The sequence below is a fragment of the Physeter macrocephalus genome, chromosome 7 (genome assembly GCF_002837175.3).
Source record: "Physeter macrocephalus isolate SW-GA chromosome 7, ASM283717v5, whole genome shotgun sequence".
NCBI classification, from domain to species: domain Eukaryota; kingdom Metazoa; phylum Chordata; class Mammalia; order Artiodactyla; family Physeteridae; genus Physeter; species Physeter macrocephalus.
The window spans coordinates 8,966,562-8,985,712 of record NC_041220.1 but is presented as its reverse complement, the minus strand read 5'-3'; the positions used below and the strand labels follow the sequence as shown (position 1 = coordinate 8,985,712).

Genomic DNA, 19,151 nt, shown 5'->3' with positions numbered 1-19,151 from the left:
TGCGGCATGCGTGTGGGATCTAGTTCCCTGACCAGGGATTGAACCGGGCCCCCTGCGTTGGGAGCGTAGAGTCTTATCCACTGCACCACCGTGGAAGTCCCTTCATTTGTAAATTTAATACTTACTTTTTGTTTTAAATTCTTTAACTGCTTAACTACTGGTTTGATTTTTCCATCATTTTTGTACATAATTCGAAACCTTCCTAGAATTCAAGTATGTTTGCTCATTAAGGAAATGATTTTGTCATTCCAAAGAAGTTTAGAGTTTATCTTCCTAGTTGATTGAAGGAGCATATAAAGTCTGGAGCTTTTTTACTGATTTTATTTATTTGGTTTCACTGGGTCTTAGCTGCGGCATGCGTGTGGGATCTAGTTCCCTGACCAGGGATTGAACCGGGCCCCCTGCGTTGGGAGCGTAGAGTCTTATCCACTGCACCACCGTGGAAGTCCCTTCATTTGTAAATTTAATACTTACTTTTTGTTTTAAATTCTTTAACTGCTTAACTACTGGTTTGATTTTTCCATCATTTTTGTACATAATTCGAAACCTTCCTAGAATTCAAGTATGTTTGCTCATTAAGGAAATGATTTTGTCATTCCAAAGAAGTTTAGAGTTTATCTTCCTAGTTGATTGAAGGAGCATATAAAGTCTGGAGCTTTTTTTTTTTTTTTTATGAGATTAATTTTATTGTAAATGTACAGGTAAATGTCCTATTAGAATTTTGGTAGATATTTTCATAAATGAAGAACCTTTGTCACACGAAGAATCTTTGCCACGTGCGTAATTATTCTTTCATTACATGTTACATATCTATTTTATTAAATATACGTATTAAAGTATGAGTACTAAATCTGACCTTTCCTGAACATTCTTCCCATTACACAGCACGCTTCACTATAACAGATTACACCCAAGAGCTCTCAAACAGACATTTGAGAGAGCTCTCTCAGACATTCCTAACATTATAGTCCAATACTGAACCTAATAAACTGAGCTTAACTTGCTAAAGTGAGAGGTGGTCTGCGGCCCATGCCCGGCGTCTTACCAAGTCGGCCAGCCTGCACAAGGAGTCCGAGAGCTCGTCAAAGATGAGCACGGTCTGGGGCCCCGGCGGCGCGGAGCGCACGCGGCCCACCAGCTGCTCTGTTTTCCTCAAGGCCTTCTCCCGGGCGACACGGAATCCTTCTGGGGCGCTGAGCTTAGGAACTCCAAACAGGCCCTGAAACCCAAAGAACAGTTCCCAGTGATAACTAAAAACATGGCCTGGGGGTATTCAATACAAATACTTTCTTCATAAATAAAATCTTGGTTTTCGTTGATGTTTCATATCATCATGACACCTGTCATCACAGGTATCACTTTCACATTCCCCGTGACATTCCACATACATGACACTAAAAATGTTTTAGAATGTAATTTTTCTTCAATTTTTAATTATTTTAGAAAAAACAAAAATAGAATGATACGGGTTCAAAATCCAGCTCAGTCACTACCATAAAACCTAACTCAGAGTAGCAAGGATTAAATGATACATGTTTACAAAAAAAAACATTTTCACAGTGCCTGGCACACAGAAAGCATTTAACAGATGTCAGCTGTAACCGCTGTCAGCTGTGTGACCCTGGTCCAGTTCTCTCTCCTCCGCAGCCTAATTTCTTCATCAGACATGAAGGGATGACAATGTGTGCTGTGTCTCACAGCACGGACAGAGGAACAAGGTTAGTAAGTTCTCAGGACCCTGCCCGGCACTGAGTGAGGTCCAGGGCCCAGCATCAAGCACTCCACAAAGTATAAAATAGGGACGGTGAGTTGATTTCTGAGCACATATATCTTTTAGGAAGATTCAGTGAACAGGCTAAAGCAAGTCATAGGCTGAAACCGGCAGCAAATTTTATTCCTTCCGAAAGCATTTCAACACCTTGATGAAGATAAAAATCACTAATCTAATGGGAAGGAAGGACCATCTTCTTGTACCGGTTCGATCGCACTTGTTATGACGCCCAGGGAGGCAGACAAAAACCACCAACACTTACTACACATCCACGGCCTGCCAAAAGTGTACCGTGTACTTCACACAGGTTCTCTCATGTAAATCACACAATCCTAGAGCACAAACTGTCAGTCTCCTTTTTACGGATAAGGTAACACTTTCAGAGGTTAAAGGAACATGTCTGTGGTCACTAGCGACCAGTGGGAAAGCTGCAACTTGAGCTTGCTGCAAGCATCCCTAAAGCCCACACGTTCTCCACGCTCGTGGGCCGCCGCTGGCGTTGGAAAGTCTTGCCTCTGCAGAAGGCCAGCTCCGAGGACTAGGAGCCCCGCCCTTCGCCGTTTTAACTAGCTGCCCAGCGCAGCGCCTAACCCAGGCGGGAACTCACGAATGAGGCAGATTACCGGGGCCAGACCCGCTGTGTAGACAGCTTTGCATCAGCAGATGCTTCACGTGTCGATTGCGGGCAATACCAAGAGGTGAAGCCTTGCGGCCTGACAGGGCCCACTGTTTCCGGCACCCACCAGGCATCAGCCGGTGCTGAACCACCGAGCCCGGCCCCGAGGCCGCCTGAAGTCTGGAGCTTGCTTGCTTTATTTATTCATTCATTCATTCATTTTAAACATCTTTATTGGAGTATAACTGCTTTACAATGGTGTGTTAGTTTCTGCTGTATAACAGAGTGAATCAGCTATACATATACATCTATCCCCATATCTCCTCCCTCTTGCGTCTCCCTCCCACCCTCCCTACCCCACCCCTCTAGGTGGTCACAGAGCACTGAGCTGATCTCCCTGTGCTATGCGGTTGCTTCCCACTAGCTGTTTTACATTTGGTAGTGTATATATGTCCATGCCACTCTCTCACTCCGTCCCAGCTTACCCTTCCCTCTCCCCGTGTCCTCAAGCCCATTCTCTAGTAGGTCTGCATCTTTTTTCCCGTCTTGCCCAAGTCTGGAGCTTTAAATTCAAATAAATCTCTCTTATCCCTGACTGCCTGGCCAACCCCCTTTTTGTAATAACTATGTCGTAGGCTCAAACGAAGACGGGGTGATGGTGATCACGTGGTCTGTCCCTGATCTTGAGTCGTGTCGTAATATACTTTTCAAGTTAGATCTAACTCCCGTTCATCTTTTTCCTGCTTCATGAGTTTTGAGAAATTTTCATGCTCTCCCTATTTACTTATTAGATGTTTAATTGACACCTAATTGGAGTGTATGTATTCAGAGTTGTGTCTGCCTCCCTAATATAGGTTTCAAGGTTGTTCTTATTGCTGTGATGTGGCCTTTTTATTGGAAATGGAGCTATTTATTGCATTGAGGTTTACAATGCCCTTGTTTAAAATTTTTTAAAATAGATTTCATTGAATCCAGTATATGCAAAATATTTTTACTTAAACATGTAATCAGTATAAAAATGACCAATGAGGCATTTTACCTTAAAATTTTTTTTGGTGTCTATTTAGAATTTAAATTGAGATATAATTGACACGTAACATTATATTAGTTTCAGGCGTACAATATAATGACTTAAAATTTGTATATACTGTGAAATGATCACCACAGTAAGTCTACTTAATATCCGTCACACACCAGAGTCACACATTTTTTCTTCTTATGATGAGAACTTTTAAGATCTCTCTTAGCAACTTTCAGATCTACAGTACGGTATTGTTAGCTAGAGTCACCATGCTGCAGATTATATCCTCAGGACTTAACTTATTTTATAACTGGAAGTTTGTACCCAAACCGAATTGTTTTAAGTGTACTCTTAACTACTGTTTACAGTCTCATTTACTGTCAACTTACTGTTGCTTTACCCTCTACAGGAAGGCAGACACACTCCAGATGTCTTCCAATAGTTACCAAGTTTCTGTCCCAATGTCAGAAAGAAACACCAGTTGCATCCCGGAGACAACCTCCAATGACCTGAAGACGTTTACTGGAGGAGCTGTGTTAAGTTTTCATAACATCTGCTATCAAGTAAAAGTGAAGAGTGGCTTTCTACTGCGTCAGAAAACAGTTGAGAAAGAAATACTAAAGAATGTCAAGTATGCATGAACTTTTATTTAAATAGGTTCATTGACATGCAGTGAACTTTGCAGGTTTTGCTTATTGCAGATAAAGGTGTACAAGTTTACACAGATATACGGACACATGCTTTCGTTTCATTTGGCTAAACTAGCAGTGAAACGGTTGGATCACATGTTAGGTATATGTAAGTATAAGACAACTATAGCTTAGCTTAAGTTATGCTGTTGAAGTCCAAAGTGGTAAGAGAATTTAGGATCCAAATTAATACGCTTATTTATATTTTAGAATCCAAGTCAACATAAAACTATGCTTTTTATTCTCCTCATCCAGCAACTAATTCATCACATGGTGGTGGAGTGGGCTGTAGAGTGGGGAGAGAAATGAGCATTCAGATAGAATCCACTGGGTCCCAGGTATCTCTCTTTCATATATTATAGCCTTCAGGGTTTTAATGTTTTTCTGATTTCCAGAGAATTGAGCTGGAGTCTACCTCTCTGTGGAGTAGGGGGTGAATCTAGGTTTGCTTAGGTAGCGTGGCCTATGTGTTTTGTTAATTTTTTTGTTTAATAGGGGAAATAATTATTCCTAGACAAAGGAAGCAACTTTTTTGGCTTTCCAAGCCTGGAGGAGCGGTTTTATAAGAGCCCTTTGGCCAGGTACGGCTACAAACCTACATGGAATCAGATATTTCTCATGTCTTCTGGATGCATTATATGGGACTGTGGTCTTTTCTGTTACTGGCAGCCAGCTGCTTCCAGAGGGCTGGGAAATGACAAATAGGGGAGAAATTTTTTGGATGTGGGTGGGGAGGAAACAATGGAGATCTGAGATTGGGTTGCTGGAAGCCAGGTGCTGTGTAGAATTGGATGCTATTTTCTCCGGGCAGTAACACAGACTGTCATGCCTGCTTCCTCGATGCTTTCTTGTGTAAAGAAACTCAGAGAATGAGACTAAGGAGAGGAATGGTACATGCAAAGCTTTTGTCCTTTGCTACATGCCTAGACTAGAGTCAGCTGACCTTTCTGAAAAGCTGACAAGTTTTATTGTGGAGCATAGTAATCAAGAAAAACGCCGGTCACTTCAGATTTTGTGCCGGTAAGTGGAAGGTGACAAACGATTTGAGTATGTGCAGGTTGAATAAATTTAAAATACATGCTGCTCGAGGGTCCGTTTACCTTGCTTATGTTCTAAAGCTAGTAAATTAGTAACTCGATACAGTAAAAGTGTCATCTGCTGAAGGCTTCGTCATGTTTTTATGGTTCAGTGGTGTCTGTTTCAGCAACAGATGAGTTCATCCTTGCATGCACTTCTAGGTTCATAAAAACTCAGTCAAATCTTGTACTCCTTTCAAATTTTACAGTTAAAAGGATACCAGGGGTAGTTTTTCTTGCTTACTCACATTTCTTATTTAGGCAGTAGTGTTTCTTATCTTTTCCCCCATCTGCAGGCTTCAACTAAGTAGAGTTTCTGGGATGGGGAAGAGGGGGCTCTCATTTGTCTTCTTTTTAAAAAAAAATTTATTTATTTATTTATTTATTTTTGTCTGTGTTGGGTCTTCATCGCTGCGCGGGGGGCTACTCTTTGTTGTGGTGCGCGGGCTTCTCACTGCGGCGGCTTCTTTTGCTGTGGAGTGTGGGCTCTAGGCACGCGGGCTTCAGTAGTTGTGGCTCACGGGCTCTAGAGCACAGGCTCAGTAGTTGTGGCTCGCGGGCTGTAGAGCGCAGGCTCAGTAGTTGTGGCTCACGGGCTTAGTTGCTCCGCGGCATGTGGGATCTTCCCGGACCAGGGCTCGAACCCGTGTCCCCTGCATTGACAGGCGGATTCTTAACCACTGCGCCACCAACGAAGGCCTGTCATTATTCATCTTGATCCTTCTATTGTTCCTGACTTGGTCAGTGGGAGACTTTCAAGGTAGGTTCTGTATTTTGTTTTGTGTTTTAACTCATTCTTTTGACATATACTCTCATTCTTTGAATACTTTGTTGACACAGCAAGAATTTTCAGACTCACTGTGTATTCACCCTGCGTCAGACCTGGAATCAGCTGGTGTTACTCTTTTTGGAAGATGGTATTTATAAACCAAGATCTGGGTGTCTGGAATGTTTATTGCTATTAGGATCTTACAGCTTCTAGGCTTTCTCGGTGGGCAGACCTAGGGACTATATTGTATGTTTCAATATATGCACACTTGTGCTTATACATATATCTAAAACTTTCTGTATCTGTGTATGTAGGTTAAAACCCATGACTTCTCATTAATACATCCTGCAATTTATATCTAACACTCCAAGGTTCTTTCCACATTGCCATGTTTGTAAAACATCTTCTCAACAAGTGAAAAGCCTGGTTCTCGTTGTCTTTAATATACTCATTGGTTTGCTCAATCAGTCTTCTTTTTCCTCAGTATAAGCAGTCTCCCGCCCTTCCGCCTGTTTCCTCTCCTCCTCCTACCTCCCTTTGCAGCCTGTGTTCTTGGGTGCTGGCATTGCTGCACCTCCACCCACTTTCATCACCTTCGCACTAAGAAGGGAAGCGGAAGTCTAATAGAAATGATTGACATATTTGAACATAAAATAACAAGTAGGGAATGTACCTAAGTTTTCTTTCTAGTCAGACTGTACCTATTTTCCATACACCTTTCCTACTTCTTAACGTTTGTTTTTACCGAAAACATTTCTTTTGGTTTTCCTATAAGTCATTGTCATTTATGGAAGTGTTGAGACTCACTTATTCAACAAATGTCCAGTGTCTGTGGGGTGCTTGACCTTGTGCAAGATGCTAGTGACACAGATATGTCCTGTGTCCTGAGAAACCTTCTAGTCTAATGGGGGATTCAGACAACTAGAGCACCTCACTGTGTCATTCTACTGTGATAGAAGGGTTGGGAGACGCAGTGGACACATCCCTAACCCTGAATCAGAGGTTCGGGGGTGTGGGGAGAGAGAAGGTGAAGATTGTGTGCGTGCGTGCGTGTGTGTGGGGCGCAGTAGGGTAGGGTAGGGAGAGGCCATGCTCCAAGCATTGGGAATGGCATTGACTGCTCTTTCATAAACCGAGACGAAAGGATTAGCCATTATCCACTAGAAAAGTAACACATGTGATGTGACTCCTTTAGCTAGGTTTCACTTCGTGTACCCAGTATTCAGTGGTCTTCCCTTGTAGACCGCTGTGCTACATACTTTCGGGCTGAGGCTTAACACAAGATGACATAATTCTTGTTGGCAGGGTTTTACAGTCTAGTGAGGGGGACTTGGCTGCGTGTAAATGCTGTAAAGCAGTATATAAGGGTGGGAAATTGGTTTTGAGGGATGATGCTAGCAGGGCAGCGGGTAGGGTGGGGAAACCAGGGAATTGTAGACCATTGACTGCTTTTTCTGTAAAGGGCCTGGCCGGATGGTAAATATCTTCAGCTTTATGGGCCCTCCATCTGTGTTGCAACTACTGATCCCTGACGTTGTAGCATGAAAGCAGCCATAGACAATGTGCAAATGAAGGAGTATAGCTCTGTTCCAGTAACACTTTGTTTATGAAAACAGACGACAGGTGACCAGCTGTAGTTTGCTGATCCCTGGACTAGAATGTAAATTCCACAAGGGCTAGGACTTTGTTTTATTCTCAGCTCAGTCCCTTGTCCTAGAAGAGTAATCTTGTTATCCATAGTAGACACTAGATAACTGTGTTTAATGAATGAAGGGAGAATTAGCCACTGCTCCAAACTGGAACTGTTGCAGTTGTAATTCTACACTGCTGTTGTTTTCTGTAATGCTAGGGCTTAGTGCCAAAGTAAGCCCAACTCAGGGACCTGTAAAACTCTTTGCCTTAGAACGTTTACGTTCAGTTTGGGTTTAGTTATTTCGGATTGCTTGGTCTCGATTTGAGGAGATATTTCTAAAACCTGGAAAGGTTTTCTGACAACAGAGTTTTAGTGAATAACAAGCTTGTATCTCGTGATTTTAGAAGCTGTTACTAGATAGCTATTGATAAAGAAGGTACATCAAGAGCTATTGATAGATGCATCTTGAAAGTTCACCCAGCCATTAGCATGTCTTTTTACATCTGTGGGGAAAGTCACTGAAAGAATAAGAGATTTTTCTGTTTTGCACCTTGTTCCTGGTTTACCTAATTCATTTATTTTTGTTCAGTGTTTCAGCTAATGAGCAAAGTGAAAGGTACATGTCACCCTAGCACCAGCCATTTCACAGTTGTGACGATGCAAGCACAATAGTCAGTAAGTGCTGAGGTCCTCCTGGATGGAAGCACCGGGGTACCTTGTAAAGTTTATCACTTACAACAATTGTGTAATCATAGAATTGGCTTCTGTGAAAATCATGATCTGGGAATGGAATAGCCTTTGGCTTTGGACCATCCACTTGGAATAGATACCATTTTCTCTGTGGAATAAATTTTGACTTACCTACCAGTTCCAAAGAGAGATTGGACTTAGTCACCAGGGTTTTGAAAGGGCTTTTCAGGCCTCTATTTCATCATGCCTACATAACTGCGGAGGCCTTGCCCTCAATTTTCCTTTCTCCAGTCCATCTTCCTTAGTCATTCTACTGGCTACCGTTAGGATAAGTATTTGCTTTCTTCTTGAGACTCAACACAGTCAAAACTGCCTTAATTTTTTTACCCTCCTGCTTTCTATCTGAATTTTCACCACCCTCAAACATCTACTTAGTCTGTTTGGAACATGCTGTGTGTACACCATGTCTATGTACCCTTAAAGGTTGTCTCCTTTAGAAAGTGGCATCTACCACTTCTAAACGGAGAATTTTCCAGTCTACTTATCTCATACTTTACAAGGAAGAAGACGATATATCTTGAGAGTGTATGTTTTACTTTTCTAATTTGATTAAGGGTTTTGTGAGGGGTAAGAATTGGTGATATTTTCTTTTTAACCCCCTGAGATGCTTTAGTCCAGCCATTGAATTTCTATTTCAGATATATTGTTTCTTTGTTTGACTAGATTTGTACAGTGAGAACACTTCTACTGGTGATTCTAGAAGTCCATTGACTTACTAATTGTGTAGAACGAGGTAGCAAGTCAGGTGACGTGAAGATAATAATCATCAGGCATCACTCAGAACTTGTTAATGCACTTTACAGTGTGAAAGAGGAGTAAATGTAGCAGAGGTGCTTCACCAGAGTTTGTTACATCAGGGAACCAGTGTGGAGAAAAAGAGAAGGGAATTTAGAGGGACCCAAGTCATTTTTCTTATAAGTCCTGACTTGTGGTTAACATTCTTTTTTTTTTTTTTTTTTGCATTACGCGGGCCTCTCACTGCTGTGGCCTCACGGGCCCAGCCGCTCCGCGGCATGTGTGATCCTCCCGGACCTGGGCACGAACCCGCGTCCCCTGCATCGGCAGGCGGACTCTCAACCACTGCGCCACCAGGGAAGCCCGGTTAACATTCTTCGTGTGCTAGATTTTTGTTAATCGACAATTCGGTTTCTTTTTCCTTTAAGAGTTGATTTGTGGTTTTTTTTTCCCCTGTCTATAATTTTATCAACCTTCACTGAGTGTATTAAATGCAAACCCTAAATTAATAGAACTCGTTGTAAAGTGGTCCAATAACTTGATATATTTCTGTATTTACAGCGGGATCATGAAACCTGGCCTCAATGCCATTCTGGGACCCACAGGTGGAGGCAAATCTTCGTAAGTATAACAATATAAGTAAGCTTTTTCTTTGTAGTTTTAATGTGTGTTTTTTAATAAACTGGATTATGGTTGCCATAAATATTATGTCAGTTTCAGGTGTACTACATAGTGATTTGACATTTGCATTCGTTATGAATGATCACCATGATAAGTCTAGCCATCTGTCCCCATATAAAGTTATTACAATATTATTGACCCTATTCCTTATGCTGTATGTTACATCCCCATGGCTTATTTATTTTATAACTGGAAGTGTGTACCTCTTAAATCTCCTTCACCTATTCCCCACCTCCAGTTTTAGTGTGCTTTTAAAGATCACTTTTACGTGAGCAGGTATTTGTTGAACATTTTCTGCATGTCTAGTCTGGTTCTAGTTGCTGTGGATAATGTGCAGTTGTGCTAGTTTGTGGCTCTGTCCTGAGGACCAGGAAGGTCTTACTAGGTCAGCTTTACTAATAGGACATGATAAGGTGATTGGCATATAGCTGTCAGCTATGAGTTGAGCTATGGAGAGGAAAAGGAAGGGGATAAAATTGAAAGTGGGGAGATGGAGCCAAAGGCATAAGTGAAGACTTGTGTCTTAGACAAAGGAGTACATTACCTGCCTTAGAACGCACAAGGTCAGACAGCCTGGAGGGCAGTTTGGGTAGTCTGTGCCGGATCAGCCAGCAGTGCTTTACTTTCATGGTTTTGGCCTTTATTGTAGCATATAGTAAAAAAAAAAAAAGGAAGGTGAGATTCAAAATATATCTGTATGTTTAGTTGAACCATATAACTTCTTGGTCAGTTAATTTTCTAACTTGAGCAGAATTTGGATTCAGATTAGCTGAGAGGTAAAGCCCGAGTTGGAGGGAAAAAATAACAATAACATGTCTTTTTATAGGTTGTTAGATGTCTTAGCTGCAAGGAAAGATCCACATGGATTATCTGGAGATGTTTTGATCAACGGGGCACCTCGACCTGCCAATTTTAAATGTAACTCAGGTTACGTGGTACAAGTAAGTATTTGTGGGTTTGCATCTTAGATTTCTTCTGCTTCTTTATTGGCAAGTGCCTTGGCTAATAGTTGAGTGTGCTTCCAATTGACTACGGGACATATTCGTAGAAACAGCTTCTCTTCACACCAGCTTTTCATGATCTCCCGTAAAATTCAGGATAGTATTAAATAAAAAGGCAGGGAGAATCTGGAATATGATCCTTGTAAGGGCAATGATAGCAATTCTTGTTATCATATCATTTCTAAAAAACGTTACTGTTTTACTTTTTTCCTTTACCTTCACCTCTCTCCTTCACCTAGCTTAGAACAATATTTTGGCAAATCCTTGTATAAAGCAGTGTAGAAATGTTTGCTAGTAATAATCACAATTACCTGTGTTCTCTTTGGGCGTACAGGTAGGGAATGAAAATTATTTCATCAGGCTTTGCAGCTGTTATATGGAGTTAGTTGTAATTTGTATAATTGCAAGTATCATTCATTATAATTTGTATAATTCATTATTAGCTAGAACTTTCCTTGGGTATGTTATTTTTGTGGGTAAGTTACATATACCAAAGAGTGAGGGTATTAGAAAAGACCTGCTATGTCTTGTTAAAATGCCATTTTGCTTTAAGGATGATGTCGTGATGGGAACTCTGACAGTGAGAGAAAACTTACAGTTCTCGGCAGCTCTTCGGCTTCCAACAACTATGACAAATCATGAAAAGAATGAACGGATTAACATGGTCATTCAAGAGTTAGGTCTGAATAAAGTGGCAGATTCCAAGGTAATGTGGAAAATGTGTCATAGCCAGCAAATCGGACTCACCTGTGTGGATAGTATAACTTGTCCAGAAGTTTTCTATACTATGTATAGTAAAGAGTGGCTGCTTTCTGTAACCATGAGTAAAGTGACTAGTTACTTAATATGAAGATGGACGTTAACCAGGTAAAAAACCTAAAAATGATTGAATCCTGGAAATGAAGTGTGGCAGCGCGGTCCAGTATGTGGAAGTGTTCTTTGCAGAGAACACGTGGCCCTTTCTGTGGGATTACAGCCCTTGGTCTTCTCCCGCCCTGATTGTTTGTCACGTCTCATTCCATGTCTTCACGCTAACTTTCCTTCTTCCTGTTTTCTTTTCCCCTTGTAGCTGTCCTTCTTCTGTTCCTCCAGGGGACTTTGTTCCATTGCCTTTGAGAGGTATATTTCTGGAATTGGTACATGATGAAAATCCAAGGGTTCCTGCTCTGTATGTTTCACTTTGCTGCAGTTTGGCTTCCAAAATTATATCCAGTCAAATTAGGGTTTATTTCTAATTTGTGTAGCATCCAAGTTGTTTTTCTAGAGCCTTTCTTTTGGCACTTTTGGCTTCCCTCCCTCCCTCCCTCCCTCCCTCACTGCCCCTCCCCCTTTCTTCTGCCAGTATTTACTTACAGACTGTTATGTGCTGGGCTCTTTTAGATTTTTGAGATAAAAGTTGTGGGCAAGAGAGAAAAGTAACTCCCTTTGTGGGTTATGCAGGATCAGGAAGAAGAAATGAAACGAACGAGTGAACTTTACAGTTGATGACTAGGTATGAAAGATTTGCTGGGAAAACACCTGAAGCTTTCAGTGAAGATGAGCTTTTTAGATTGTGATGGCTCTAGTTTAGTCCCCCCATGATATCCTTTACGTCGAGGTAACAAAGAATGGGGGTATTCTGCTGGCTGCTGTTTCATGTGGTACTTTCTGACATTATTTAATGTAAAGTATATTTTGCTGTATTTTGTTTGGAAAAATAACTCTGAGATGCCACCAGTTTCCACTAAATTCTTTTTGTAAGTGACTGGGTTTTCCTTTGTGTTAGCTCTGCTTATTACTTGATTTTCTTTCCAATAAGGTATTTACCATTCTTTACCCTTAGGTAAAAGTTCTCTACCAACAGGCAGTTATTGCCCTAAGTTCCTTGCGTGGATTTCCAGAGAAAATAAACTGAAGGGAGTTGTTGACTTAGAATGTATTTATCTAATTAATTGAAATACTTCATTTTTTTTTTTACTTTTTATGAAATTTTAAGCATAACAAATGTAGAGAGAATAGTCTGATTACTTAGTTGTTACGGAGTCCAAGCTTGAACAGCTTGCTGAATGACAGGTCAGTAAATTGAGAGATGAATTGTTGGGACAAGGAATAGCGACTTTATTTGGAAAGCCAGCAGACCAAGAGGATGGTGGACTCGGGTCCCAAAGAACCATCTTGCCTAAGTGAGAATTCAGGCTTCTTTTATACTAAAAGGGGAGGGAGTTGGTTGGTTGGTTGCTGTTGCAGACTTCTTCCTGTTGGAATCCTTTGTTCTTGCAGCTGTCTGTGGATCTGGTCACAATGTTCCTACAAACCTCCAACAAGACAAACATTATTCTCTGTCATATAACTTTTTATCTCTATGTAAACGGAAAAGTGTTACACCTTTAAAGGTCAGAGCCTTGACAATGGGCTATCCTGTATATTTCAGGCTTTAGGCAACATTCTTTCATAAAAGGTGCAGAGCCAGCATGACTAAGCACAGGCAACAGAGCACAAAGGTTAGAGCTAAAGGAATAGATTCAATATGGAGGCAGGTGTGTTCTTCTCTGTTACATAGTGATGATATGACTGTAGTATAATTAATATAATGGCACGATTACTAATAACATTTACCTAGATTTCCCAGTTGTTAATCTTTTCCCATAATTACTTCAGCTTCTTTTCTCTGAAGTATTTTAAAGAAAATTGTAAATATCATGACATTTCACTCTTGAATACTGATCATGCGTCTTAAAAAAAAAAGATATTTACCTACATTACCACAATACCATTATCAACTAACAGAATTAACAGTGTGTTAATATCAGCTATGTGGAGCCATATTCATTCACATTTCCCTGTGTCATCTCCGGAATGTCTGTTATAGCTCAATTGTTAGAGGATCCAATCAAGGGCATGAGTAGCACTTATTATCTCCTTGAAGACTCAATATAAGAATTATTTCCGGGCTTCCCTGGTAGCACAGTGGTTGAGCATCTGCCTGCCGATGCAGGGGACACGGGTTCGTGCCCTGGTCCGGGAGGATCCCACATGCCGCGGAGCGGCTGGGCCCGTGAGCCGTGGCCGCTAAAAAAAAAAAAAAAAAAAAAAGAATTATTTCCTATCTCCTTTCTCCCCCAAAACCTTTCTGGTCCCCTACCACACAGTGACACTCACTAGTTGAAAGACCCAGCCAGTTGCCCTGTAGAATAGTCTACCTTCTGAATTTGTCTGAAAGAATGAGTCAGGAATTCTGCAGCAAGTTAGGGTACAGGAGGACTCAGTTTGGTAAACCTTATGGTGATTTAAGAGGTGCTAATGTGGTGTGATAGAAAGTGAACTTTCCTAGCTGCCCAGCTGCACTGAGGACTTTGGGCGGGGCAGGGGCAGGGAAGGGGGCGTCAGGAGGCTGTAAGAAAGACTAACAAATTATAGATGCTTTCAGCAGCTTTTCTACTCCTATCTTCTGCTCCCTTTTTGGTCTGTAGCTTCACTCCGTCAGGGCCATATCTTTTAGTGTTCTGGCTTAACTGTCTTAAAATGAAATATATGGCTCGATGAGAAACATATTGAACTGTTAAAAGCATGGGTTTCATATCAGGCTTAGCCACTTACCAGCTCTGACCTGAGCCTCAGTTTACTCTTCAAATTAAAGAGAAACCTACCCCTTTGCCCACATAGTCATTTATTTTCTGTTCAGAATAAATGAGGATAATGAGATAAAGTGCCTCTTATAGGGTTGGCACATACATGTTGGGAGCTCAACAAACGATAATGGCTGTGGTTTTTATTGTTAACAACAATAATATTTGTGTTTTAGGTTGGAACTCAGTTTATCCGTGGTGTGTCTGGAGGAGAGAGAAAAAGGACTAGTATTGCAATGGAGCTTATTACTGACCCATCCATCTTGTTTCTGGATGAGCCCACAACTGGCTTAGATTCAAGCACAGCAAATGCTGTCCTTCTGCTTCTGAAGAGGTAAACGCTAGGGGAACATTATTCTTTCATTCATCCAATATATGGTGACCTACTGTGTACTGGTATTATTCTGGGTGCAAGGGACTCAGCAGTAAGCACCACAGACAGAAATTTCTTCCTTCTTTGTTGGAGGGAAACAGTCAATTAACAAATGTAAGTGTTTTATGAAAAATGAAGCAGGTTAAGAGAGTAGCAAAAGATGGCTATGGTGGGGTAGAGGTGCTATATTACATATAGGATGGTCAGGGAAGACCCCAACGAGGTGACGTTTGAGTTGGGAGCAAGGGAGCGAGGGAGCGAGACCTGGATATGTGGGTGAAGAGCGTTCTAGCGGAAGGGAACAGCTGTGGCCTTGCGGCAGAGTGTGCCTGTTGTGTTTGGAGCCCGGTGACCTCAGGAGGGCTGGGGACTCCTATTGATTTCTTTGCTCGAGCTGCCGTAACGTAGTACCGCAGACGGGGTGGTTAGCTTAAAGCAGAGGTTTAGTTTTTCAAATTTTTGGAGGCTATATGTCCAAGATCAGGGAGTCGGCAGGATTGTTTCTTCTGAGGCCTCTCTCCTTGGCTTGTAGGTAGCTGTCTTCTCTCTGTGTCCTTACTGTATCTTCCCGTGGTGTGTCTGTGTCCCAATCTCCTCTTCCTATGAGGACACTGGTCCTTACTGGATTGTGGCACCCACATGACCTTATTTAACCAAAATTACCTCTGTAAAGACCCTGTCTCCAAATACAGTTATATTCTGAAGTGCTGGGGGTTAGGACTTCAACATGAATTCTGGGGACACACAGTTCAGTCCATAACAGTTAGAATGGGACATGCGATGGAATTGAGTGGGTGGCAGATTATATAGACTGTAGGCCGCTATAAGAGCTATGGCTTTTAATGTCTCTCGGTGACATGGGAAGCTTTCGGAGGGTTTTAGAACAGAGGACTGGCAACTGTCTGGAGAAAAGACTGTATAATTGGGCAGGGGTCAGTGGCAGGAGTCCAGTCAGGAGGCTGTTTGTATTAGCTCGTTTGAGGTATGCTGACTTTGACTAGGATGGTAGTGCTAAGGTGGGGAGAAGTCGGGGGGTTCGCTCTGTTTTGAAAGTAGAATCAACGGGATTAGCTTAGAATTGGATGTGAGGTGTGATTATTGAGAGAATGACTTCTAAGATTTGGGGCCTGAAAAATGGAAGAATGGAGTAAAGGATATCAATTCCTTTTTTTTAAATTTTTTTAAAATTTTTTATTTATTTATTTATTTATTTTTTGCGGTACGCGGGCCTCTCACTGCCGTGGCCCCTCCCATTGCGGAGCACAGGCTCCGGACGCGCAGGCTCAGCGGCCACGGCTCACGGGCCCAGCCGCTCCGTGGCATGTGGGATCTTCCCGGACCGGGGCACGAACCCGTGCCCCCTGCGTCGGCAGGCGGACCCTCAACCACTGTGCCACCAGGGAAGCCCTTTAATTTTTTTAAATTAAAATTTTTTAAAAAAAATTTTTGGCTACTTTGGGTCTCCGTTGTTGCTTGAAGTCTTTCTGTAGTTGCGGCGAGCGGGGGCCACCCTCCGTTGCAGTGAACAGGCTTCTCATTGCAGAGAAGCGGGCTCTAGGCGTGAGGGCTTCAGTAGTTATGGCACGCAGGCTCAGTAGTTGTGGCTCATGGGCTCTAGAGCACAGGCTCAGTAGTTGTGGTACACGGGCTTAGTTGCTCTGTGGCGTGTGGGATCGTCACAGACCAGGGCTCAAACCCGTGTCCCCTGCATTGGCAGGTGGATTCTTAACCACAGCGCCACCAGGGAAGTCCCAAGAATGTCTTTTACGAAGAAAGAAGATGGTAGGAGAATCACGGTTATAAGAGAAATGTCAAAAGTTTTGGACACCTTTTTTAAAATTAATTTTTAAAAAGTTTCAGTGTTACGAAACAGTTACAACAGTAGCACAAAGAAATCCCATCTCCCCTTACCTAGATTCCCCAACTGTTGTTACCTTTTAACTGCATTTGCTCTCCCTCCATCCCCTTCCCCTCCCCACCACCATAGACCTTTTTCTGAAATCATGTACCATCACCCCTAGATACTCTGGCCTGCAACTCCAAAAAACAAGGACACTGCTCCTACATTACTGCCTTGCACACCTTCCAGCCACGGAGTCAGCTCTGATGCCATTGCCACCATCCAGTCCATGGACTCCAGTCAGACTTCACCAGCTGCCCCAGAAGTGTCTCTTTTTCATTTCTGGCTCAGGATTCTCTCCAGAAACCCTCATTTAAAAAAAAATCTTTTCTAATCCTGAACAGTTCTTTACTCTTTGCCTCTTATGTCCTCACACATATTCGAGAGTACATTTCATAGGGTCTATCCAGTGTTTCCTCGTGACCAGACTCAGGCTATGAATTCTTGGCAGAGATACAACAGACATGATGCTGTTTTCTTTCTTTTTTTCTCCCTTTTCTTCTGAGCCATGTGGCTGAGAGGGTCTTGGTGCTCCGGCCGGGTGTCAGACCTGAGCCTCTGAGGTGGGAGAGCTGAGTTCAGGACAGTCGACCACCAGAGACCTCCCGGTTCCATGTAATATCAATCGGTGAGAGCTCTCCCAGAGAGCTCTCAACGCTAAGACCCAGCTCCACCCAACGGCCAGCAAGCTACACTCCTGGACACCCTATGCCAAACAACTAGCAAGACAGGAACACAACCCCATCCATTAGCAGAGAGGCTGCCTAAAATCATACTAAGTTCACATATACCCCAAAACACACCACTGGACACAGCCCTGCCCACCAAAAAGACAAGATCCAGGCCCACCCACCAGAGCACAGGCACCAGTCCCCTCCACCGGGAAGCCTACACAACCCACTGACCCAAACTTAGCCACTGGGGGCAGACACCAAAAACAACGGGAACTAACCTGCAGCCTGCGAGAAGGAGACCCCATACACAGTAAGTTAAGCAAAATGGGAAGGCAGAGAAATATGCAACAGATGAAGGAGCATGGTAAAAACCCACCAGGCCAAACAAATGAAGAGGAAATAGGCAGTCTACCTGAAAAAGAATTCAGAGTAATGATAGTAAGGATGATCCAAAATCTTGGAAATAGCATGGAGAAAATACAAGAAACGTTTAACAAGGATGTAGAAGAGCTAAAGAGCAAACAAACAATGAAGAACAACACAATAAATGAAATTAAAAATTCTCTAGAAGGAATCAATAGCAGAGTAACTGAGACAGAAGAACGGATAAGTGACCTGGAGGATAAAATAGTGGAAATAACTACTGCAGAGCAGAATAAAGAAAAAAGAATGAAAAGAATTGAGGACAGTCTCAGAGACCTCTGGGACAACATTAAACACACCAACATTCGAATTGTCAGGGCTCCAGAAGAAGAAGAGAAAAAGAAAGGGACTGAGAAAATATTTCAAGAGATTATTGTTGAAAACTTCCCTAATATAGGAAAGGAAATAGTCAATCAAGTCCAGGAAGCACAGAGAGTCCCATACAGGATAAACCCAAGGAGAAACACGCCAAGACACATAATAATCAAACTGTCAAAAATTAAATACAAAGAAAACATAGGCAGGAAACACAAGAGAAGGAAAAGACCTACAAAAACAACCCCAAAACAATTAAGAAAATGGTAATAGGAACATACGTATCGATAATTACCTTAAATGTAAATGGATTAAATGCTCCAACCAAAAGACATAGACTGACTGAATGGATACAAGAACAAGACCCGTATATAGGCTGTCTACAAGAGACCCACTTCAGACGTAGGGACACATACAGACTGAAAGTGAAGGGATGGAAAATGATATTCCATGCAAATGGAAATCAAAAGAAAGCTGGAGTAGCAATTCTCATATCAGACAAAATAGACTTTAAAATAAGGACTATTACAAGAGAAAAAGGAGGACACTACATAATGATGATCAAGGGATCAATCCAAGATGAAGATATGACAATTGTAAACATTTATGCACCCAGCACAGGAGCACCTCAATACCTAAGGCAAATGCTAACAGCCATAAACAGGGAAATCGACAGTAACACAATCATAGTGGGGGACTTTAACACCCCACTTTCACCAATGGACAGGTCATCCAAAATGAAAATAAATAAGGAGACACAAGCTTTAAATGACACATTAAACAAGATGGACTTAATTGATATTTGTAGGACATTCCATCCAAAACCAGCAGAATACACTTCTCAAGTGCTCATGGAACATTCTCTAGGGTAGATCATATCTTGGGTCACAAACCAAGCCTCGGTAAATTTAAGAAAACTGAAATCGTATCAAGTATCTTTTCTGACCACAATGCTATGAGACTAAATATCAATTAGAAGAAAAAAACTGTAAAAAATACAAACACATGGAGGCTAAACAGTATGCTACTGAATAACCAAGAGATCACTGAAGAAATCAAAGAGGAAATCAAAAAATACCTAGAAACAAATGACAATGAAAACATGACAACCCAAAACCT

The 19,151-nt window shown here is 41.9% G+C and overlaps 1 protein-coding gene across 1 annotated transcript in view; it reads left to right on the top strand.

The window, feature by feature from the left end:
- The window catches only part of ABCG2 (ATP binding cassette subfamily G member 2 (JR blood group)), a 156,962-nt gene that overhangs the window by 111,031 nt on the left and 26,780 nt on the right, over positions 1-19,151 (top strand). Inside the window, exons 3-7 of the mRNA XM_028492100.2 lie at positions 3,818-4,039; positions 9,622-9,681; positions 10,568-10,682; positions 11,296-11,448; positions 14,524-14,681. Coding sequence (XP_028347901.1) covers positions 3,837-4,039; positions 9,622-9,681; positions 10,568-10,682; positions 11,296-11,448; positions 14,524-14,681 — 689 coding nt within the window. The 5' untranslated portion in view covers positions 3,818-3,836. The remainder of the gene's footprint in view (positions 1-3,817; positions 4,040-9,621; positions 9,682-10,567; positions 10,683-11,295; positions 11,449-14,523; positions 14,682-19,151) is intronic.